We start from the raw sequence: 26156 nt of genomic DNA on the forward strand, positions 1-26156 counted from the left end.
TTTACAGATGAGGAAACTAAGACAGATTAAGGTTAAATGACTTGTCCAAGGACACACAGTGAGTAAGTATCTGAGGCAGGATTTTAACTCAAATATTCCTGAGTGAAGGTTCAGCACTATATTCACTGTGCCATCTAGCTGCCAATAATTATAGCTATGTTTATAGATCTAGGATTATATATTTATAATTCATAGATACTTTAGTAGTCATGCAATTTACCTAATCCCTCTTTTTAAAGGTGAGAAAACTGAAGCCTACAGAGGTCAAGTGATTTGCCCAATGTTATACCCACAGAAAGTGGCAGACAGAGGTTCTGAGACTAGAGTGTTCTAACTTGAAATCCAGTCTACTTTTCCCTAAACCACACTGAATGGGTTATTTGATTTAAGAGTTTGATTCCTGAATTTAAGTTCTGGTTCTGCTTTTTATTAACCTGTGAGATCTTTGAAAAATCACTTACTTCTCCGAACCTCAGTTTTCTCATGTATAAAAGGAAAAAAATTGGACAAGATGATCTCTAAGGAGCCTCTCAGCCATCAGTCCTAGGATATTAGTTATATGGTATACTTAGATCTTTTAAAATATGGAGAAGGACAGAATGCTAAGGTATAAGCTTACTACAACTCTGCCCACAATTCAGGGAAGGTGCTTTATATTTATGTTTATATTTCTCTAAATCTATATAATATCTGCATATTATATATGTGTGTGTTAATAGATATTTATAGACAATAGATATAATAGTGCATATGTTAATATATACACACATATACATATATGAACGAATGTAAAATCTAGCCTTAGCATTTTGCTTATAAAGATATGAATGCCTATGAAAACATACGCAAATTTGCCTTTTGTGTGTGTTTGGGATTTGTCCAACCCTAGGTCTACCTATTCCCGTGACCTGGACTCGATTGGCTCAGACTGCAGAAGCAGGGGAGAGCACTTTGGTTTTACAGGAAGCTGTAACGTGGAATGTGGGAGATAAAATTGTAATTGCAACTACTGGACACAGGTACAGCAAGAGAAGCCCCTAAAAAACCAAAATGATATATAATGGGTGATTTTCATTTAATGTGGTACTTTAAGTGAATCAAGTAGTATTTGCCAAAATGCCAGATGCTAACAAAGTTTCTTAATTAAAGCTCACTAAAGAAACAGAGTACATCTGCTTTAGGCTATAACTTGCTTTTTGTGGCACGACTCCCACTCCTGATTCCAATTGTTTGTAATGGTAGGAAAAAAGGCATAAAAGGGATTTGATGTCCACAGAACCTTTTGAATCCATGAAATATTTTTTTCATTAAAATTGCCTCTAAGTCTTTCTTTGGTTTAATCATATACTTTAATAGATGGGAAATAAAAGAAACAACAACAAGCTGACAATATCACTATATTGAGTTTTTAAAGAAAAGAAGAAATTTCACTTTATTGCTCAAATCACAAGCAACAGATATACCTATATTTATCAAAGAACAAATGATGATTCAAGACAGAAAACCACTCAATAAAGTTAAGGCTGTGACATGCATTTAATTTCAGGTTCTTTTTTTTTTATAAGAAATTAAGACTCAAGCTGGCATTTTTTGTCACTTTGCCATTTTACAAGTTAAAAATAGACATGCAGATGCTAAAGAGAGTTAAGTATATACTTAACTTCCAAGTGCTTATGCTCTGACATCTGAAAAAAAATACTTTAATAGTATATTAGCAAAAGCATCACATTAGCAAGAAAGTCCCAATAGAATATTTTAAAGTAAATTTCATAGAAATGTCTTTTTATGAGAAATCATTGAAAATGGCATAATTTAGATTCTGGTGTAAGTAAATTGAGTTCTCACCTTTCATTTCATCCTTTTCAAACATTTCTTTCTCAGTTTCTGTGTAGCAAATATTCTTAGGTACTATATAAAACATAGGGAAAATATAGTTTCTATGTGATAGAACTTTGTATTGTTGTGAGGAGGATTACTTAGTTATTAGAAGACCTAACAGGAAGGGCTGGAGAATTCCAAATGGAATGGGGAAGCAGGAAGTGGGCTTTGCTTGCTCTCAGAGATGGACTCCATGATGGTTGGGATAAGCTGTAACTGACCCTGGGAGACCTCAGAGCTAGTGGAGTTGTACTTTGATTCCCTGGGATCTTGGAGAGTGGTGAAGGTTGAAAGCAGAAGATTGGAAAAGGGGTTAGGTAAAACTGTGACTAACAACCCAGGACTGGAGTCAAAAGGGGTAAGTTCCTTAGCCAACCTGGCTTCTGCCAGGTTTTGACAGCTTGGCTAAGGAGCTAGGGAAGAGGGCTTGAACTTGGGGTCTCACAACTATCCCAGAGATGTTTCAGGATGCCAGGAGCCAACTCCTCCAGAACTGATGATCCAAAGTAGCCAGGTAGGGAGAGAAAGTCTGCAAGCTGTCCACCAGATCACAGGCCACTTCTCTACTCGGTGTTGACTTGCTAGATTGATGTCTTCTGCTTTCAACTTTCACCACCCTCCAAGATCCCAGGGAATCAGGGTACAACTCCACTAGCTCTGAAGTCTCCCAGAGTCAGTTCTACAGCTTGTCCCAACCACGATGGAGTCTGTCTCAGAAAGCAAGCAAAGCCCACTTCCTGCTTCCCCATTCCATTTGGAATTCTCCAGCCCTTCCTTTTAGGTCTCCTAACTAATAATGAAGTAATCCTCCTCACAACATTATTTAAGTCAATTCAACAAATTCTTATTAAGAATCTTAATGCGCAGAGTTTGGGGCTAGGTGCTAAGGGAGATGGGAAGTTCACACAAGATATGCTAGAAGGATGATATAACATATGTTAATAACTACATTTCAGAATAATATATGAGTTCACAAAAGAAATATGTCAAATGTTTTGGGAAGTACAGAGAGGACATTATTTGGGAGTGGGAAAAAAAAAAAACAAGAAAAGCTTCCTTATAGCTTTAAAGAATAGGATTTAAAGCAGCATCTCAAACTGGAAGCCTCAGTCTCTTAACCTGGGACCCCATAGAGTTCATTGATAAGTTTCAGGAAGTCTGTGAACTTGGACTTTTAATATTTTGATAACTGTATTTTTAAACCCCTACTTTCCATCTTAGACTCAATGTTGTATATTGGTTCCAAGGCAAAAGAGTGTTAAGGGCTAGGCAATGGGGGGTTAAGTGTCTTGCTCAGGGTCACAGATCTGAGGCCAGATTTGAACTTAGGACTCCCTATCTTTAAGCCTGGCTCTCAATTCACTGAGCTACCTACCTGCCCCCTGATAACTGTATTTCAATATAATTGGTTTCCTGTGAATCAGTCCAGAAACAATAATCCGATATGAAGGCATAGACCCAGAGATGTGCGCTCTCCATCAGGATCCAATACCACTATGTGCCTGAGCCACTATTCATGTATACATATACCTATGGGACTGTAGGGCTGGGGAATCTCAATCTTACATATCAGAGTGTAACAAACAACCTGATCCATGATTCTTTGAGCACTTGTTCTGCCTCTTTTCCTCAACTGCAATCTCCTCACAGACCCTAAGTTTAACATAAAGCTAATAAACACATGGTATGCTCATGCTTTTCATATTAATCTTATGATTTTATTTTGTGTGTGTTTCACAGACACAGTCAAAGAGAAAATGAAAAGAATACAATTGCATCCATCTCTGAGGATGGCATGACTGTAAAGCTAACCAGTCCCTTGAAATATACACATTTAGGAAAGTCTATCACACTTCCTGATGGAACATCATTTGAAGCAAGGGCAGAAGTTGGTGTTCTTACAAGAAATATTCTAGTGAGGGGCTCCAATAATGTGGTGTGGAATGATAAAATACCAGCATGTCCCGATGGATTTGATACAGGTATTTTCTGAATTAGTGTAACTAGTTTAATCATGCTATGCTTGCTTAGAATTTCCTTGGATTATTTGAAAATACATGAGTTTATTTTTAAACGCAGGTCAAAATCTTTATTGACAGTATTATTGTATTCTGAAATTCAGAAGTGTTGTTAAAGTTTTTAAAAGTGAAATATTTTAATAAGTATGTTTTTAATGATCAGATATAAAAAGGTGTTATTTTGAAGGTTGCACAAAAACTTAAATACCTTTGAGACAAAGCATTAAGAAATTGGTAGTTTCTTTAGGAACAGAAACTTTTTATCTTTTTGACAGAAAATTATATGGTCCTTTACTTTTGTTAAATTTATTGACATTTATTCTATAGTGTGTGCATATTTTTAAAAAGATCTAATGTTCTATATAATTTAGTCGGAACCTATGAATCTATAAGACCATAATCAGCTGAATGTCTGAAAAGCTGATGAAAGAATGGATATCAATCTTTCACTCATTTAGCCTCTTTTTTATTCCAAAAGAAACCTGTACCTCATGTCTTCTGCGATGTTACTTATAAATATAAATACTGGACAATTGGGATGTATGCAATTACAGAATAGAGCCCAGTATAGTTTATGATTCTCCTGAATATTTCACTCAGTTACGACTGTTACTATAATGAATTCCACTAAATAAATGAATAATAACCATATTCTTTGCATTACACAGAAAAGGGGCTTAAATTCAATCAGTTCAATCTACTTTTTATGAAAGCATTCAGCAGATGTCTGCAATGTGTATATAAGTGGGATACTGCAGAAACAAAGATTCTTCTTTCCCTACCTTGCTTACACTTTGTAAAATAGAAATTCACTCAGTCTCTTAGGCTCAGCTCCATTTTTTTTGTAAAATGCAGATAATAATAGCTGTCCTACATACCTTAGAGTATTCAAGGATAAAAGATGATAGATATGAGTGCTTTGAAAAGTTTTGTTATGCAATGGACTGGATTTAGTTACCTAAATTGTTTATGGAAAAGCCCCAATGAACTGAATCAAAATCTCTTTATCAATATGCTTAAAAGCATACGTGGATTATATAATCACTGCTGAAATTTTGTATTAACATCTTTTTCAAGGGGAATTTGCTACCCAGACTTGTCTACAAGGGAAGTTTGGTGAAGAAATAGGAAGTGACGAATTTGGAGCCTGTATTATGTTTCACGCTCCAGAACCTAGTGCAGATCTAGTCACAGGAAGAATAGAATATGTAGAGGTAAGTAGTGCATTTTAAATAGGTTTATGTTCTTTTCATATCACAAGTGAATGTAAAGCTAGCTTAAAAATAATAGCCAGAAATTTTATGATATTTTAAGGTTGGCAAGATGCTTTAAAAATTTTATCTCAGGAGCAGAGCCAAAATGGCAGGATGAAATGAACTTTTTTTTCCCCTTCCTAGCTCTTCCACATACCCCTCTAAACAACTTTTTAAAGTGAATCAAACCAAATTCTGAGTGAGATAACCAAACAAAGGTAACCTCTACTTTGTATCAGTTTCCTTTTCTGTCATCTTAGCCGATCCAATTGGTGTGAGGTGGTACTTCAGTTACTTTAATATGTATTTCTCAAATTATTAGTTATTTTGAGTATTTATCATATGACTACTAAAAGTTTTTTCTCTTAAAGCTGCTTATTCATATCTTTTGACACATATCAATTGGGGAATAGCTAGTATTTTTAAAAATTTCATTCAGTTCCTTTTATGTTTGAGAAATGAGGTCTTATCAGAAAAAATGCTATAAAAATCCCACACACATACTTCCTGCTTTCTTCTGATCTTATATTGTTCAGCCATTTCTGAACTGATAGCCATCCCTTCAGTTTTCAATTCTCTGCTACCACAAAAAGAGGTACTATAAATATTTTTAATAAAAGGTTCCTTTCCCCTATCTCTCATCTCTTTAGGATACAGACTTATCAGTAAGTTGGGTCAAAGGGTATAAACAGCTTTATGGCCCTTCATCCAAAATTGCTTCCTAGAATGTGTTAGTTCTCAGCTTCACCAACAGCAAATACACTTTTTCAATTTTCTAATATCCCCTCTAACACTCATCATTTTCCTTTTTTGTCATATTAGCTAGTTTGATAGGTATAAGGTGGAACCTCAGTTGTTTTAATTTGCATTTCTCAAATCAGCAGTGAATTGGAGCATTTTTGTATGACTAAAGATTGTTTCAATTTCTTCATCTGAGAACTGCTTGTTCATATCCTCTAAACATAAATTATCAATTGGGGAATAAGTTGTATTCTTATAAATTTGAATCAGTTCTCTATATATTTGAGAAATGAAGTCCTTGTTAAAGACACTTACTATAAAATTTTCCCTAGTTGTTTCCCTTCTAATCTTAGTTGCATTTAGTTTACGCAAAAACTTTTAAATTCACTGTAATCAAAGCTATCTATTTTACATCTCATAATGTTCTGTATGCTTTGTTTAGTCATAATATTTGGAGTATTTGCAATTGTGTTCATATAATCCCTACTTGTATCTTGGCAAGTAGACCCCTAAGTATTTTATATTGTCAGCAGTTATTTTTAATGGAATTTCTCTTTCCATCTCTTCCTTCTGGGTTTGGTTGGTAGAATACACATAGAAATATTGATGATTTATATGGATTTATTTTACATCCTTCAACTTTACTAAAGTTGTTCATTGTTTTCACTGGTTATTTAGTTGACTTCCTAGAGTTCTCTAAGTATAGAAAGTGATACCTTTATTCCCTTATTCCCTCTGCTTTTTAAAAATTTTTTTCTTCTCTTATTGCTATAAGTAGCATTTGGCACCAAATGTTAAAATAATGATGATGAAAATAGATATCCTTGCTTCATGCCTGATCATATTGAAAATGTTTTTAGTTTATCCCCATTACAGATAATGTTTGATTGGGTTTTATATAAATATTACTTACCATTTTAAGAAAAAGCTACATTTATCCCTATGCTTTCTAATGACACACATTGGAATGGATATGGGAAAACAGAAACTCTAATTCATGGTTTGTCAAACTATGAACTATGAATTATGAACTACCCTTCTAGGCTACAATTCGAAATTATGCCCAAAGGACTATAAAACTGTGACTCAATAATACCACTCCTAGATCTATACCCAAGTAAATCCAAGGAAAAGGGAAAGATCTCATGTGTACAAAGACTTTGATAGCAGTTCTTTTTGTGGTACTAAAGTACTAGAAACTGGGGAGATGTCCATCAATTGGGAAATGGAACAAGTTATGAATTATGATTGTGATGGAATACAGTTGTACTATAATAAAATAATGGAGATGATTTTAGAAAAATCTAGGAAGACTTAAATGAACTGATGCAAAGTGTAGTGAGGAGAATCAAGAGATCAATATACACAGTAACAGCAATTTTGTAAAAATAGTCAACTGAAAAATTTAGTAACTCTGATCAATATAATGACACTCCATAGTTCCAGAAGACTTGTGATGTAAAATGTTGTCCATCTCCAGATAGAGAACTGATGGCCTCAGAATGCAGACTGAATCATTTTTTTCCTTTCTTTATTTTCCTTACTTTTTTGAGAACATGGCTAATGCATAAATTTGGTTTTTATGACTTCATAATATAATGGGAACCATATTTCTTGCTTCTCAATGATGAATGAAAGAGAGAGAGAGAGAGAGAGAGAGAGAGAATTTAAAAAAATATCTCATTTAATCCTCACAATAACCCTAAGCTTTTTTTTTTTTTTTGCTTCTATTATCCCCATTTTACTGGTAAGGATACCAAGATAGCCTTTAAGTTGTTTGCCCAGAGTCACATATGGAATATTTCACTTTTGATTAGCTCTCATTGTGGAAAATTTTCTTTTTACATCAAATCTAAGTCTATATCTCTCCAACTTTATTCATTTCTTCTACTTCTGTCATATGATAGAAAGAAATGGGTTCATTTCTTTTCTACATGGCAGTTTTCAGATATTTGAAGGTAGATATTTAGCTACGATTCCCTCTCTAGGTCTTCTCTTCTTGGCATAGTTCTCTGCAGTTTCAAATCTCTTATATTCAGCTTCTCTTTCTGGATTCCCTCTTTTGTTGATGATATGAACATCTATACTGTCACGAAAGCGACATCCATGTTCCTCATCTTTGGTTCCTCTCTCTTCTTCACCCCCATAGTCAATCAGCTTCTATATTCTACCTGAAAATTGCTTCTTGAAGCTAAGACTTTGGATAAGTTACCTAACCTCTCTGGATCTTATTTTCTGTAAAATAAGCAGGTCAGTCTATCTGACCTTTGAAGTATGTGGTGTGCTAGAGTTCATAATGGTTCTTGAAAGACAGTTGTTAGATTTTCACTGTGAGCATTTACACCAAAATCAGTAAATACTACAAATCAAGGCTTTATTTAATGTTTTGTTGATTTTCTAGGAAATAAAGTAATAGAAAATATTAATAATGCAGATCAAGCTTAAAGTGTGTTGTATGTACATTTTTTTCCTGCAGAGCCAGTTGTTGCCAAACTGCCACTAGGTGTGCTCCCTTACAGCTCTAAACCTATGAAGAATAAATTAACAAATAAATGAAAAAAAAAACCATTTGTTAAGGGCTTACTAGTTTTACAACACTGTACTTAGCACAAGTGGCTCTGATTTTAATGGGAGGAGACAACAAAGACAGGAAGTTTCAGCAGCAACCCAAGTTGAAAGACCCATGGTTGTTAATGAATGCTGGCAAAAGGGACAGCACTGTATCTTCCTTAACATTATTTCTGATGATAAAAATTTTATCTGGTTCTGATGCTAAACCATATGTCATGTGTCAAGGACTTTAGCTATGAGAACCTATGAAGGAGGCAGGAGGGGCAATTCAGTAAATGTGTCTTCTGAGGAGAAATGGGCTACATCAGTTAAAGCAATTGCCAAGATGCATCTTCAGAGAGATGGATTCTCTGGACAGTAGCTAGAGGGGGGTAGCTGGAAGCAGGGATGGCAGGTGGAAGGACACTATTATTTATAGGGTTCTGGGCCTCAGGATGCTAGACTGTAAGCTTGAGGGGGTTTCCTAACCTTTGGGGGCCTCAGTTTTCACATCTATAAAATGATCAAGATTGCCTTAGCTGGTCCTTAGGGTCTAATAGAAGGTAATAATTGAGGTGATAGTGATGATGATAGATTGATTTATATAGGACCCACTGCCCCTCCTTCAGGATGGTCTGGTACTCCCTGAGACCAGAGATTGTTTCACCTTTCTTGTATCCAGAGTGCTTAGCACAATGCCTGGTACATAGGGGGTGCTTAATAAATGCTACTTGATTAAATACATGAATTGGTTTGGCTTGCCTGCCTTGTTAGTAGATATTTATTGGCAGTTGATCCTATCAACAGTATTTCTTTCTTTCTCCAGCCACTATCCTACTTTTGCCTTCAGCGCCTCTCAAAATCAGGTCTCAAATAGCAGCATCCCACTATGGATAAGTCACTGGACTTCAATTTTTAATTCAAAATTTTATATAACCAAATGAAAGAAGCATTTCCATATACAAAGAAAAAGATTGTGCAAAAATCAAATTATATCTCTTATAATTTTAACTTACTTTTTTCATGTCTACATAATAAATCCTATCCACAAATGTTCCAGTCCCTCCCCTATCTTCAACAAATCACAGAAGGTAACATCAGGAGACTGACATGTTTATACAAATTAAGTCTTTCATGTTTTCACTATCAGTTCACAGTCTGAAGATAACATTCCCAATTTATTCTTCCACTATTAATTCTGTAGCTTTGTATAATAAAAATACTCTTAGTTGTACTCATTTCACTCTTCATTATCCCAGGTAGTTCTTTCCAATTTAAATTAACCTTGTTCATCACTTATTATGGGACAATAGTATTCCATCACAATCATATACCACAATTATTTGTTTATACATTTCCCGGTTGATGGACATCCCCTCAATTTCCAGTTTTTTGCCATTACAAAGATCTATAATAAATATTTTGGAACATATTGATTCCCATTTTTCTATATTCCCTCCAATATTTGTCATCTTGCCCATTTGCCATTTTAACCAGTCTGACAAGTGTGCAAGTAATCTCTTGTTGACTTATAAGTTCTTCTCTGATCCAGAAATCTGGTAGGTATTATATTCCCTATTCTTCTAATTTACTTATGATATCTCCTTTTATGTCTAGATCATGTATCCATTTTGATCTTATCTTAGTAAATGGGGTAAGATATTAGTCTATATCTAGTTTCTGTCAAACAATTTTCCACTTGGCCCAACAGTTTTTACCAGATAGTGATTTCTTAACTACCAAACCTGAATCTCTATGCTTTTATCAAATTCAAAATTACTAAATCTTTGTTGTTGTTGGTTCCACTGATCTACCTTTCTGTTTCTTAGCCAGTATCAGATAGTTTTGATAGTTACTACTTTATAATATGATTTACAAGCTGGTACTACTAGATTTCCTTTCTTTCCTTTTTTTATAATTCTTTTACTACTCTCAATCTTCTGTCCTTTCAAATGAATTTTGTTATGATTTTTCTAGCTCAATTAAATAATTTTAGGTAATTTAATTGGAATGGCCCTGAATAATTAGATATATTTAAGTAGGACTAACAATTAATATTTCTCCAATTATTTAGATCTGTTTTATTTCTGTCAAAAATGTCTTATAGGGGCAGCTAGGTAGCTCAGTGGATTGAGAGTCAGGCCTAGAGACGGGAGGTCCTAGGTTCAAATCCAGCCTCAGACACTTCCCAGCGGTGTGACTCTGGGCAAGTCACTTGACCCCCATTGCCCACCCTTACCACCCTTCCATCTAGGAGCCAATACACAGAAGTTAAGGGTTTAAAAATGTAAAAAAAATGTGTTATAATTATGTTTTAGTTTCTGGGTTGTTTTGGCAGGTATACTCCCAGATGTTTTAGTCTATCTGTGGTTATTTAGGTGGTTTATTCCAGCTATAGTTTCAATGGAGTATCTCTCTTCTTGCAGGTTTTGTTAGTAATATATAGAAATGCTGATTATTTATGTAGATTTATTTTATATCATCCTGTTACTTTGCTAAAATTATTGATAGTTTCAACTAACTTTGTAGTTGAATCTCTAGTATTTTCCACATATACCATCATGTCATCAACAAAAGGAAATAGTTTTATTACCTCATTATCCATTCTGATTCCTTCAATTTCTCTTTCTTTTCTAGTTGCTATTTCTAATATGTCAAATAATATTAGTCATAATAAGTATCCTTGTTTCACCCCTGATCTTATTGGGAAGGCTTATGCAAATTATAAATAATTTTTACAATACAAATAGTACTTGCTAATGGTTTTAGGTAGAGGCTTCATATAATTTTAAGGAAAAAATCCATTTATATGTATGCCTTCTAGTATTTTCAATAGGAATGACAATTGTATGTTGTCAAAGTCTTCACATCGTTTGATATAATCCTGTGGCTTTTATTACTTTTGTTTTGATATTATGAATTATGTTGATAGTTTCCTTTATATTAAAACATCCCTTCATTCCTGGTATAAATCCTATTTGCTCACAGTGTATTATCATTGGGACATATTGTAGCTATTATTTTATTTAGGATTTTTGCACCCAAATTTATTAATGAGATTGGTTTATTGCTTTCTTTTTCTGTTTTTGCTCTTTCTGGCTTTGGTATTGTTATGGGCAGTATGGTACTTCTGGATTGGGCCTGATAGAGAGATGGCCCAAGGTCCTCAGATGGGTTAAGGACCTAAGCTGAGTAAGGTTGGGAAGCCTAAGGGAACACCAAGGTTGAGACAGTGAACACTAGTTCCCCAACTGATTGCAGCCCAACCAAACACCAGTTCCCACCTACAGTGCCCAGAACTAAGTGATCCAGTGAGAAGCTGTGACTAGAATCACACAGCTTCTCTGGCTGCTTATTCTGGGGTTGAGTTGATAGATAGATGTTAGGGTTGACTGGATAAATATTAATGATGAAGATAGAAGTTGATGATGAATGGATAACATGGTTGACTGAGACTTAACTAAACTTTTCCCTTTGGATGTTAGACTATTAGACTGATCCCTGGGATAATAACAACCTTCACCCAAATAGATTTTAAGAATTTTATTATAATAAGTTCAGGGGAAGGATCACGGTTGAGGAATGAGGTGTTTGGAATCTATGCTAGACTATAGATGATGGAGATGGACAATCAATTGCTAATCAGGTTGTGTTAGTTGACTGGAGTGATGCCTCTCTCTTTCTGACCAGTGGCCTGAGGGTTGATGATGTTCTTCTTGTTAATCAGATAATTGGTATATATCTCACAGTTCTATTCAGTAGTTGATAATGTGGTAATTGATTAAACAGGATACAAATAACTTGAGCAGGTTGCTTGGCCTACCCACCCAGCCACCCGGGTGTTCCCTTCTCACAACTGAGAGAGTGTTTGTCTCAGCTCATGCCTTTTTATAGTGTTGGCAGCAACTGTCTTTTGCACCTTGGCTCATGGCATCTGGGTAAGGTTCCAAATTCCAAACTGTTGGTTGTCATTCAACTTGCTCTCCATTTTCTTATCAGAAAATTATATTACAGTATCCGTACCATATTTATTTCAGAAAAGAGTTTGGTAAAGCTCCTCCTTTACTTGTTATTTCAAATTATTTCTTTAATATTGAAATTAGTCAATCCTTAAATGTTTGGTAGAATTCACTTGTAAATTCCTCTGGTCCTGATTTTTTTTCCTTAGGAAGTTCACTTATTGCTTGTTCGATTTCTTTTTCTTAAAAAAGCAGTCCACTAGGGACAGCTAGGTGGTTCCATGGATTGAGAGCCAGCCTCAGAGATGGGAGGTACTGGATTAATATTTGGTCTCAGATACTTCCTGGCTGTGTGACCATGGCAAGTCATTTAATCTCCATTGCCTAACCCTTACTGGTCTTCTGCCTTGGAACCAATGCACAATTTTGATTCTAAGATGAAAGATATGGGTTTAAAATAAAATAAAATAATTTATTTAGGTATTCTATTTCTTGCTGTGATAGTCTAGTCAGTATTATATTTATCTCACATTGTTAAATTTGTTTTCTATAATTGAGCAAAATATAATTCCTAGTTATTGCTTTAATTTCATCTCCTTTGGTGATATATTCATCCTTTTATCATTAATGCTAGTGATTTGGTTTTCTTCTCTTTTTTATCAGTTTAACCAATGGTCTATCTATTGTTTTCCTTTTCTGTTTTAGAAGTAGGTGCTTTTACTTCAGTGTCCTCTGAGTTTTGAATCCAGGTCTTTTCTTTCCCCATAATAGCTATTAATAATTGTGTTCTTTCTCCTTTGCTTGCTCATTTTCTTTTTAAATTTTAGTGGCCAGGCCAATAGACAATGCTTTATTCTGGAGTGCCAGAGTTCCAAGGAGGTTGGGGGATTGTACCTCAGGTTTCGGGATCTTTTTGTGTTTGTGATTTCCTGGGCCCTATAATCCAAGGTCATGTGAAGTCCCTGTCCTCCACTCAAGGCTCTGTCAATGATTGACCTCTGATATTCCAATCAGAGCCCCTGAACAGTTCTGCCACTACAACTACAAGCAAATAGCCTACCTCCCCTTTGGCAGCAAACCTGGACTCCCCTTACCCTGAAGTGACTACAGCCACTGGATCCCCAGTTCCTTAGCAATAATACTCACCGATATGTGTTCCTTCCTTACTCCTCTTCTCCTTATGCCTCATCCTGGAATGGAGCAGATGTCTAGTCCATAGTCCTTAGGCCCCCACAGTCCTTCCCTGGTCAGCAGTGAGGCTGATGGTCTGCCCTCAGGGCCTGGCACTCATAAACTCTGTGGTGTCCACTCCATCAACTCTGAGCTGTGGGTGACTGGGGCCTGTGGAATAGAGGCCCCAGAGGAAACAGGTGCTCCCAAGGTCCTCCTCAGCTGATTCTAATGGTATTTTCAGGGATGCTAGATTCAGCAGATAAGGCTGCTGGTCCTACCACCAGGAGCTGCTTTGTTGATTCTGTGTTGTTTACTCTGGTCCTGACCTCAGGTCCTACAGTTTATTAATTCTGATTGTTTGTTCAGGGGTATTTATGATTCCTGGTGGGTATGAAGCCAGGGAAGTCAGAGTCTTTCCTCCCTAGTTGCCCTTGCCCTCTCAGCTTAATTCTTAACTGCTCTCTGCTTTGGCCACTTTTAGCATTGATTCTATGGAGTTCTTTTTGATAGTTTTTGGAGGGTATTAGGAGAGTGAAGAACCTTATTCTGCCATCTTCCCACAATCTTCAATCCCCATTTTGGTGAACCTATGGCACATGTGCCAGAGAGGGGTATGCCTGCCCCAGCATAGAGGTCACAAAAGTTCATTACAAGAAAGCCAAGGGGATGCAGGGTAGGGTTTCTCCCCTCCCCCTCTCCATGTGGTTTGGGCACTCTGCCTCTAAAACATTTGCCATCACTGCTCAGTACTAAGCTCTTGATCACTGAACTTTATAAACATAGATCTTAATATCCCCTGAGATAGGTATTAAAAGTGAGATTATGGGCAATTCACTTAACCTTTAAGACAGAGCTCCAGTTTTTTAATCTTTAATCTTCATAAGTTAGAAAGTATACTTCCTTGTTTTTCCAACTATGAGCCAGAGAAATTAGGCAGCTTGACTGTGATCCTATAGATAGCAATTATCAAAGCTAAGATTTAATCTCAGATAATTTGATTACAAATCTAAAGACTTTTCTACTGTCTCATATTAAAGAATGAAATATCTAAGAGGTATGTGAAAATGATCACAGAATTAAAGCTGAAATGGATCTCAGAGGCCATTGCATACAAATTTGTCTCATTTTTAGAGATGAGAAAAGTGAAGTTGAGAGTTGTTAAGTGACTTGCCCTGGGACATACAGCCAGTAAATGTTTAAGGTCTTCTCAAATGTAACTTTAATACCCTATTCACTACTATATCATGCTGACTCACATAACTGTTTTTTTTTTTTTAGGTATTCCATGCTGGCCAGGCTTTCCGATTGGGACGATATCCCATACATTGGCATCTTCTAGGAGACTTGAAGTTTTCATCTTATGTAAGGGGCTGTGCCATTCACCAGACCTATAATAGAGCAGTTACCATTCACAATACACACCACCTTCTTGTTGAGAGGAACATCATTTATGACATCAAAGGAGGAGCATTTTTCATCGAAGATGGGATTGAGCATGGCAATGTCCTTCAATATAATCTGGCAATATTTGTCCAGCAAAGCACTAGCCTTCTAAATGATGATGTCACTCCAGCTGCATTTTGGGTGACCAACCCAAATAATACCTTAAGACACAATGCTGCTGCTGGTGGCACTCACTTTGGTTTCTGGTACCGGATGAACAACCATCCTGATGGACCCTCCTATGACCCAAAAATTTGCCAAAAAAGAGTTCCCCTTGGAGAATTCTTTAACAACACTGTTCATTCACAAGGCTGGTTTGGTTTGTGGATTTTTGAAGAGTATTTCCCCATGCAAACAGGATCTTGTACTTCTAGTGTTCCTTTGCCTGCAGTGTTTAACTCATTGACTACTTGGAATTGCCAAAAAGGAGCCGAATGGGTCAATGGGGGAGCTCTTCAGTTCCATAACTTTGTGATGATCAATAATGATGATGCTGGGATAGAAACCAAGAGGATCCTGGCTAAATACGTGGGAGGGTGGGGTGAAATCAATGGAGCACTGATAAAAAATGCCAAGATCGTTGGTCACCTTGATGAACTGGAACTGGGCCCTTCACACTGTACTTCAAAGGGTCTACTTCTCCCATTTGATGAGGGATTAACAGTATCTTCTGTACACTTCATGAACTTTGACCGTCCAAACTGTGTTGCCTTGGGAGTGACATCCATTCTTGGAGTCTGCAATGATGCGTGTGGAGGCTGGAGTGCTAAATTTATGGACATCAAGTACTTTCATGCACCAAACAAAGCTGGATTTCGATGGGAACATGAAGTTGTACTGATTGATATTGATGGGACACTTACAGGTATTGCTATTTCTAATGTAAAAATAATACCAACATTTATTTAGTGCTTTAAGGTCAGCAGAGCACTTTATGATTATCTCATCCTATCCTCACAATCTCATCTTATCCTCACAACAGTTCTGGGAGAGAGATGCTATTATTATACCCATTTTAAAGATAAGGAAACTGAAGCAAAGAGAGATTAAGTGACTTGCTCAGAGTCACACAGATAGTTTAGTGTCTGAGACTAGATTTGAATTGAGGTCTAAGAGACTCCAGGACTAGTGTTCTCTCTACTGTGCCACCTATCTGTTCCAGCATATATGATTTTCCATATGTAATAAATTATATTATATGCACATGTAAACAAATTATATTTAATTTAGGATATAAAACTTTAAACTTTTCAGAGTTTCTTTGGGCAAAAGGCAGATTATAGTTCTTATAAGACAACTAAGTCAGCTTTTGTTGAATTCTATAGCTATCTTTTCAAGTTTAATTATAGGAGGTATAATAGTGCATTAAAATTTCAAAAGTCCTTTAAACCTTTTTCAGACTTCACAACAGCTTTGTGGGCTAGGCATAATATCTCCTTTCTACAGACAAGGAAACTGATGGCACAGTGAGTTCAAGAGACTTGCTCATGATCTCATAGCTAATAAATTTCGGAGATAGGAAAGGAATCCAGGTTTTCTTTGCTATAAACCCCAAAACATTAGCCACTGTGCTACATAGCCTATTAGGGGGAGAAGCATATCTCTAAACAAATATTCACAGTTCATTGCCTGAGAAAATTGAAACAAAGCTAACTGTTCAGTGCTCACTTGGTTAGAATTAAAGAAACCAGAAAGAGTAATAGGATTTTCTTTTACAAACTGCACGCTCTTCATTGATCAGAAAAAAAGATGTGACAAATAAACAATTTGACAATAGGCATTTACTTAAATGTCACTTTCATGTACAACATGGAATTAGTACTGATTCAGCTCATTCAAGAGCATGCAGTGATACCTAAAGTTCATGGCAAAAGCCCCAGACAACATAGCAGGATCCTGATGTTCTTGGTGAGTCATGAAAGATAATATATTAAGCAGAATTTTAGGATTAGGTGTATTTTGTTGTGTTTTGATTCTTTAAAAACGAGGATCAATTGATCAGAACACCTATTCTTTTTTTTTTTTTACCCTTGTACTTCGGTGTATTGTCTCATAGGTGGAAGATTGGTAAGGGTGGGCAATGGGGGTCAAGTGACTTGCCCAGGGTCACACAGCTGGGAAGTGGCTGAGGCCGGGTTTGAACCTAGGACCTCCTGTCTCTAGGCCTGACTCTCACTCCACTGAGCTACCCAGCTGCCCCCAGAAAACCTATTCTTTAAAAAGTCTCAGAAGACGAAAGTTTAAATGAAAGTATATAATCTATTATAATAATGATGAATATTGACAAATTCCCTTTCTTTGGTATACATGATTCTTAGATTGGTAAAGCCATTTTTGAAGCATGTAATGTTCTTTGTTTGAATTCTAAAAATTCTAAATTTTATTAAATTTTAATTCTATACATATAATTAAATTTATTAAATTCTTTTTTTCAAATTTAAATATTTTATTTTTTTAGAAAAATTTTCCATGGTTACATGATTCCTGTTTTTACTTTCCCCTTTACCTCTCCTTCATCCCCTCCCCCCAAATTTATTAAATTCTAAAAAATTCTAAATTCTAAAATTCTAAAAATTGAGGGACTGGGGGCTTGTCTCCCATTTCAGGGAAATCTCTACCTTTTCTCAGAATAGTCTGCCGCTAGGCATTAGGGGAAATTACAGTTATGGTTATAAGTTTGACACATCATAGGTGGACTTGAGGACACCAGAAAGGGAATAAGAAACATGCATAGATTTGGAGGATTTCCCTGGACTACCAAAGCCCTTAGTGTGCATGTCCCATCTTCTCCCCCGCCCCAATTGCTAACCTGTCATCATTTGTCAATATGGGAAAGGTCTCCCTGCCCTTCTGGAAAGAAAACATGGTGAGGAGGTGGGGGGATACAATATACTACAAGTAATTAATAATGCCTAACAGTTCAGAACAAAGGTAAATACAGAACAATATGGGCAGTTAATAATACTGAACAGTCCAAAGCTGCTGCCTAGTATAGAACAGTACAGGTATAGATCCAGTACAGAATGGCTAACTGATGAATAATACAGATTCTGCAATTATATTACTAATGCTGAAACTAGAGATTTTGCATTTTATGCTTAACTAGTGCTAACTGGTGAGAAACACAAGATTTCAGAAAATGAGGGTCCTACCCATTGCCCACCTTCATCAAAGGGAAGAGAAACCTGGATTCTAATCCTGTTTCTGACGCTGGAGGTCTGATCATGGACAAGTCATCTAAACTTTCTTAGCTTCTGCTTCTTTATCTGTGAAGTAGTTAATAAATGTAGTATCTACCTCCCAGGTTTGTTGTGAGGATCAAATGAAAAGTGTTTGTTAAATGTTTTGCAACTCTGAAATGATAATATAAAATGTCAGCTATTATTCTTTTTAAATAATTCTTAAAATCCAGATAGTATAAGTAAATGAATTCAGGGAGAAAATAACAGGATATGTAAGTCTTAAAAATGATTAAAGGAGTCATGTCAGAACTGACAAAGATGGGAATGATCAGGGCTTTGTCCAAGGTACTGACCTTAGAAATTGCCAAATCTAAGAGATCCTTGAGAACATATGTAGCCTTTTAGAAGGTAGAATTAGCAGGGCTTCAAATATAGTTAGCAAAGAATGATTGGTTTAGAATAAAGGAGTGATCAGAAGATAAACTGAGATGAATTCCTCCTCCTCCCACATCCTTTCCCTTCATTCAGCAGCCTCTCTGCCAGCAGCCTTTTGCTGGTTTATTTAAAGTCTCTGTCTCCTCTTGCTCATCTGAGGTTATGTATCACATCACTTGCCAAGGATGAGAAAAAATATGGTTCTGCTATGTATGGTAAGCAATTTGTTGTTTCTTTATTTTCTTCAATGAAGTAAAAGCAATAAAAATGTATGTTTATTCCTCAGAACACAAAGGACACTCAGTTGTTCCACACAGCTCATTGTTAGACCTTGCACATTGCAAACAAGAAACAGAATGGAGCATTGGTTTTCCTGGATCAGTCTGTGACTCCTCTGTCAGTTTCCATCGATTAGCATTCAACAAGCCTTCTCCAATCTCTCTGCTGGAAAAAGATGTGATTCTTTCAGACTCTTTTGGCAAGTTTAACTTAATTGTCCGACTTCTCATAGATCTTTTATAAATGTGTTTGAAAGAACTAGATTAAATTAAACTCTCATTATTGTTAACAATAGTTCATTATCGTGTTATCATTATAGGTACTATTGTAATAGCACCTATCTCACAGCAGGGCTGTTGAGTGTAAAGATAAAGTATCTAATGTATTACAAACCTGAAAACACTAAACAAATATTAGCCATAATTATTACTATTATTGATTATGATTTGGGACATTTAGGTTATTGTCATTATTAAATTATTAAATGGCATTATTATTATATATTATTATTAACAATAATAACTGCTAACACAAATAGCACTTTAAGATATGAAAAGCACTTTATAAGTTTTATATCATTTTACCTTTACCAATGACCCTCTGTGAAATAGATGCTATTATTAACCCCATTCTATAGATGAAGAAACCAAAGCCATAGAGATGTCAACAATAAAATGTTTCTTTAGTTGCAGTTGGGTTTGGCATGGTATTTGAATAACTCTCTTTAAACTCTATAATGGTAGTTTCTTCCTAGTCCAGTCCAAGTTCAAAACCTGCCCATGGCTGTGGTTTTATGGATTCTGTGGAGCTGTTTGATACCTACCTGCTTTGGGTGAGCAACAGTAAAGGGAAATTCCTGTATAGTTAGTGGCCTGAACTACTGGGCAGACATGCTGAGATAGAATACAAGTCATGGAACTAAAGGGCTAGAGGTGGAAAAGAGTCACTAGAATAGAAGCAGTCAGAAACCCAAATCACCAAAGTCCAAGGGGCCTAACACAGAGCCAGATTAGAAGGGAGGGGCAATTTCATTCCATAATAGATAACAGGGACTCAAGTTTAAAAAGGCATTCTGAGGGGGGATCTTACTTGGAGTAAGTGACCTCAGCAAGCTAGTGTTTAATAAACCCAAAGGTCCCAGCTTTGGGGACAAGAACCACTATTTGACAAAAACTGCTGGAAAAATTGGAAAAACAGTATGGGAAAAATTAGGTTTACATCAACATCTCCCACTCTGTACCAAGAAAAGCCATCTATCAATTAGCAATTTTCAAAATTCTTCCAGTGTATTTCCTGGCCAAGTGTTTCTGTGCATATTTGTGCTTGACTCTCCATGCTCTCTAGTTTCAACTGAATTAACTTTGGATAACAATCTTTGCTGCCACTTTCATTATTCTCATGGCAAGAATGGTGCAGAGATGGGTAATGACAAATTATTCATTTCTTCATTTTTGTCATACAGTGGAAACAATGTTGGATTTGGCATGAGAAGAATGAAGATAAATCTCTCCTCTGTCACTACCTGAAGTCATATTCAGAACAGCAAAAATGATTTTAGCATTTTATAATAGGAATCATTTGAGACTTTAAGTAAATCAAACAAATTATAGAGGAGGGATTACCTGGTCTGTGAATTTCAGTTTAAAAATATTTTGATAATAGCAATACAATGATCCAGGACAATTCTGAAGGACTTATGAAAGAAATGCTATCCATATCTATAGAAAGAAGTAAAAATGCAGATGAAAACATATGATTTATCACTTGTTTATTTGGGTTTTGGTCTTATAAGATTATTCTCTTACAAAAATGAATAATATAGAAACAGGTTTTGAATGATAATACATATATAATCCAGTGGAATTGCTTGTCAATTCCAAGAGTGGGGAGAGAAAATGGGACAGAAACAATAAGAAACATGTAACCTTAGAAAACTTATGTGTAAATTTGTCACTGACATAAAAAAAACATTTTATCCACACACAAAAAACATTTTGATAACTGTTTCAATATCATTTATTTCCTTTGTAATTCAACTTGTTTTATTTTATGCACTTAAAAATTCTAAGGAAGTCAATAGATTTAATCTTGCTCCCTTGTAGAGTACATATAATAAAATGCTTTTCTAAACTTTCTGAAAGCTAGACAGAGATTTCTCATTTGTACTTGATTTATAAAAGTAGGAGTCTTTCAGAGATACTGATGGATGCTAATTGATTTTTCCATGCTTTTATATAGGCACAAGCATTATTCCATTTCAAAAGAAACGACTGACTCATATGTCTGGATGGATGGCATTAATCCCAAATGCAAACCATATTAGCTGGTATTTTAAAGGTGTAGAACACATCAAAAACATATCTTATGCTTCAACATTCTATGGATTTAAGGTAAGAAAAAATATTTAGAATAGCAATAGCTCACATTTCTATAGCCCTTTAAGGTTTACAGAGCACTTATGTTTCATAAATTCTCTGAGAAGTACCTACTAGTAGAGTTGTTATTCCTGTTCAACATATGAGGAAGCTGAAGTTCTGAGAGAGACAAGATAAATTGCCTGAGTTTATATAGATGGTGGATGGCAGAGCTGGGATTTGAACTGAGGTCTTCTGATTCCAAGTTTACTGTCCCTTCCTCTGTCTGCCTCTGCTGTCTTTTGATAATTATTATTTGACTGTTTTTGAATATCTTCTAGGTCAGTTAGGTAGTACAGTAAAAAAAAGCATTGGACCTAGAGTCACAAAGCTTCAAGTTCAAATCTGACCTCAGATACTAGCTATATGACTCTGGTCAAATCATTTAACTATGTTTGCTTCAGTTTCCTCACCTGTAAAATGAGCTAGATGAGAAAAAGGGAAACTGCTCTAGTATCTTTTCCAATAAATCCCCAAGAAAGTCAGAAAGAGGCAAATATGACTAAACAACAATGAACATCCTTTATTTGAACATTGAAACTCTTACCAAATTTTAGTTGTATGCTATATTTATAATAATATATGTAATGTATAATATAGATTATCCCTGAAGTCTAAGTTAAACACTTAAAGAGTGGAATTAGCATAGATCATTGAAGTAGTCAAGCAGATATCCCCCATATAAGATCAACTTACAAATTGTTCATTTACTTGTTATCTTAGTTTCATAGTATTATTGTCACTTTAAAAAAGTAATACAAGGGGCAGCTAGGTAGCTCAGTGGATTGAGAGTCAGGCCTAGAGACAGGAGGTCCTAGGTTCAAATCTGGCCTCAGACACTTCCCAGCTGTGTGACCCTGAGCAAGTCACTTGACCCCCACTGCCCACCCTTACCACTCTTCCACGAAGAGGCCAATACACAGAAGTTAAGGGTTTTTAAAAAAAGTAATACAAGAGTAACTTTATAAATATTTAGCCAATCAAAAGAGAAAGTAAACTAAGTCCTAAAAGTCATGTAGCATGTAAAAAATTTACTTTATTTTGCAAAATTCACTCTAACATATAAAGAAAATCACAATGTAGGGTTTTTTAAATACAGGATGAAGACTATGTCATAATATCTCATAATTTCACTCAAAAGGCTGATATGTTCAATATTATTGATTTGAGAAATGGATCCTTAAATCCACTTGATTTGAACACAAGTAGAAATGGAGACTGGCACCTCGAGGAGAACACTAGTACTTTATACTACCTAGGTAAGTATTCACTCACCTACTATAATTCTATTTCAGTGCTTCATTGTGCCATAGAACTAAAATAATGGGAAGTGGAGCCATGATGGCAGCTCAATAGCAGTGAAAGCTGAAACCACTCTGACAATCCTTCCAAACCAATCTTTAAAAAGTATCTCAAAATGATAGGAGTCAAAAAACGGCAGCATGATGGAGTGAGGGGACTGTCCTGCTTAATACAACTTGAAAGGTAGACAGAGAGAGTAGATTTCAATGGTATAAGGGGGAACTAAAAGAAAAACTACACACAAATGAGTGCTGTCCAACCACCTCCCATCTACTGCTTCAAGATCCAAACCTGGTTGTAGGCCAAGATCAAGAACATGGAACCTTTCCTACACCAACAACAGAGCACCCCACACCAGCTACTTGAAGTCCCAGGCCCTTACACCAGTCCACAGTTAGGTCTGAAAGTCCATAGCACTTGGCCCTTTCAAGTCTGCTTCATAGTGAAGCCTTTATCCCTAGGCCAAATTAGCTTGGAGTACTGAATCCTGTAAGCCATCAGCAGAGGAGACAGAATGATTAGTTTTCAGAAATCCAAGTATATAGACCAAAAAAGGATGAAAATGAGCAAACAACAAAAGAAACGCCTTTTTTTTCCACAGAAAATTTCTTTGGAGACAAAGAGCAGAGTTCAGAATCAATAGGGGATGCTGAGATCTAGGAAGCCACATGCAAAACTTCAAAGAAAAATGGGAATCGGTCTCAGGGGCTTGAAGAACTCAAAAGAAGTCAGACAGGTAGAAGAAAAGTGGAGAAAAATGAAAGTAATGCAAAAAGAAAATAGCAGTTTAAAAAGCAAAATTGGTCAACTGGAAAAGGAGGCACAAAAATCAAATGAAGAAAAGAGTTTTCTAAAAAACAAAATTGGCCTACTGAAAAAAGAAGCAAAAAAAATTCAATGAAGAAAAGAGCTTCATGAAAAATAGAATGAACCAAATGGAAAAGGAGATTTAATGGTCATGAAAAAAATTCATTCTTTAAAAATTAGAATTGGGCAAATAGATGCTAATGACTTCATGAGACATCAAGAAATAATTAAATCAAATAAAAAGAATAGGAAAATAAAATAAAATATGAAATATGAAATATCTCATTAAAGAACAACTGGCATGGAAAATAGATCCAAGAAAGACAATTTAAGAATTATTGGACTATCTGAAAATCATGATTAAAAAAAACCTAGACATTAGGTTATAAGAAATTATCCAAGAAAATTGCCCTCATATTCTTGAATAAGTGGGAAAAATATAAATTGAAAAAAATTCACAGATCACTTCCTGCAATAAATCCCCAAATGACACCTCACAGGAATATTATAGTCAAGTTCAAGAGCTCCCAGGTCAAGGAAAAAATACTGCAAGCAGTGAGAAAGAAACAATTTAAATATCATGGAGCCCCAGTCAGGATTACATACAATATGATCTGGCTGCTTCCACATTGAAAGATCAGAAGGCCTAAAATATAATATTCCAGAAGGCAAGTTAATTGGGTTTATAACCAAGAATCACCTAACAATCAAAAGTGACTGTATTCTTTCAGGGGAAAATATAGTCATTTAATAAAATAGAAGATTTCCAAGTATTCTTGAAGAATAGACTTAAACAGAAAATTTGATGTCCAAATACAAAATTCAAAAGAAGCATAAAAAGGTAAATAAGAAAGAGAAACATTAAGGGCTTCAATAAGGTCAAATTGTTTATATTCCTATATGGAAAGATGATATTTATCACTCTTAAAAATTTTTATCATTATCATAGTAGTTAGAAGAAGTGTACATAGAGGATGTGGTACTAAGTTGTTTAGAATAATATGCAAAAGTATCTAGGGGTGAAAAAGAGGATTGCTCTAAGAAAAATTGGAAGAGAGAAATAAAATGGGGTAAATTATATCACATAAAAAAATAGAAAAAGAAAATTTTAAATCCTCAGTTAAGGACTGCATTGGAAATCTTGAAAATCAAAGCAGAAATTAATAAAAGTAAAAGAACTAATTGAACTAATAAATAAGACAGAGTAGGTTCTATTAAAAAAAATAGAGCATTGGTTAATTTGATTTTTTTTAAAAAGAAAGAAGATAATCAAATTACCAGTATCAAAAATGAAAAAGATTTCACCTCCAATGAAGAGAAAATTAAAGAAATCATTAGGAGCTATTTTGCCCAATTATATAACAATAAATCTGATAATCTAGTTGAAATGGATGAATATTTACAAAAATATAAATTATCTAGATTGACAAAAGAGGAAATAGAATATGTGAATAATCCCATCTCAGAAAAAGAAATTGAACAAGCCATCAATGAACTCCTTAAGAAAAATTCCCCAGGGCCAGATGAATTCACAAGTGGATTCTATCAAACATTTTTAACAATTAATCCTGATACTATACAAACTATTTGGCAAAATAAACAAAGAAAGAGTTCTGTCAAATTCTTTTTATGACACAAGTATGGTGCTGATACCTAAGCCAGGAAGACCAAAAACAGAGAAAGAAAATTACAGAGTAATTTCTTAATGAACATTGATGTAAAAATCTTAAATAAAATACTAGCAAAGAAACTACAGCAATATATCACAAGGATTTTTCACTATGAATAGTGGGGTTTTTACAGGAATGCAGGCTGGCTTAATATTAGGAAAACTATCAGCATAATTGACCATGTCAATAATAAAACTAATGGAAATAACATGATTATCTCAATAGATGCAAAAAAAGCCTCTGACAAAATACAACACCCATTTCTATTAAAAATATTAGAAAGCATTGGAATAAAAGGGCCTTTCATTAAAATAATGATTAGCATTTATTTAAAACCATCAACAAGTATCATCTGCAATGATAGAAGCCTTTCCAATAAGATCAAGATTGAAGCAAGGTGGGGCAGCTGGGTAGCTCAGTGGATTGAGAGCCAGGCCTAGAGACAGGAGGTCCTAGGTTCAAATCTGGCCTCAGACACTTCTCAGCTATGTGACCCTGGGCAAGTCACTTGACCCCCATTGCCTACCCTTACCACTCTTCCACCTAGGAGCCAAATACACAGAAGTTAAGGGTTTAAAAAAAAGAATAAAAGAAAAAAAGATTGAAGCAAGGATACCCATTATCACTTTTATTATTTAATATTGTACTAGAAATGCTACCTTTAGCAATTAGAGAAGAAAAAGAAATTGAAGGAATTAAAGTAGGTAAGAAGGAAACTAAACTATCACTCTTTGTGGATGATATGATGGTATACTTTGAGAATCCCAGAAAATTAACTAAAAAAATAGTTGAAATCATTAATAACTTTAGCAAAGTTGCAGGATACAAAATAAATCCACATAAATCATTAGCATTTCTTTATATTTCCAACAAAACTCAGAAGGAAGAGCTAGAAAGAGAAACTCCATTTAAAATTACTCTAGACCAGTGATGGGCAAAATTTTTAAAGAGGGGGCCTAAAAAAAGGAAATGCTCATCCTTCAGTCTGTTTCTAAGGCAACTCTTTCACAGTTTCATTGTATTGTATCCTGCTCATTGTATGTTGCCAGGCC

At 35.3% G+C, this 26156-nt stretch overlaps 1 protein-coding gene across 1 annotated transcript in view; it reads left to right on the top strand.

Moving 5' to 3' along the window:
* Positions 1-26156, top strand: part of PKHD1L1 (PKHD1 like 1) — a 210869-nt gene that overhangs the window by 116118 nt on the left and 68595 nt on the right. Inside the window, exons 46-52 of the mRNA XM_044658261.1 lie at positions 890-1019; positions 3619-3860; positions 4974-5110; positions 14851-15880; positions 18919-19110; positions 21150-21301; positions 22425-22584. Coding sequence (XP_044514196.1) covers positions 890-1019; positions 3619-3860; positions 4974-5110; positions 14851-15880; positions 18919-19110; positions 21150-21301; positions 22425-22584 — 2043 coding nt within the window. The remainder of the gene's footprint in view (positions 1-889; positions 1020-3618; positions 3861-4973; positions 5111-14850; positions 15881-18918; positions 19111-21149; positions 21302-22424; positions 22585-26156) is intronic.

Source organism: Gracilinanus agilis, chromosome 1 (genome assembly GCF_016433145.1).
Source record: "Gracilinanus agilis isolate LMUSP501 chromosome 1, AgileGrace, whole genome shotgun sequence".
In the NCBI taxonomy this organism is placed as follows: Eukaryota; Metazoa; Chordata; class Mammalia; order Didelphimorphia; family Didelphidae; genus Gracilinanus; species Gracilinanus agilis.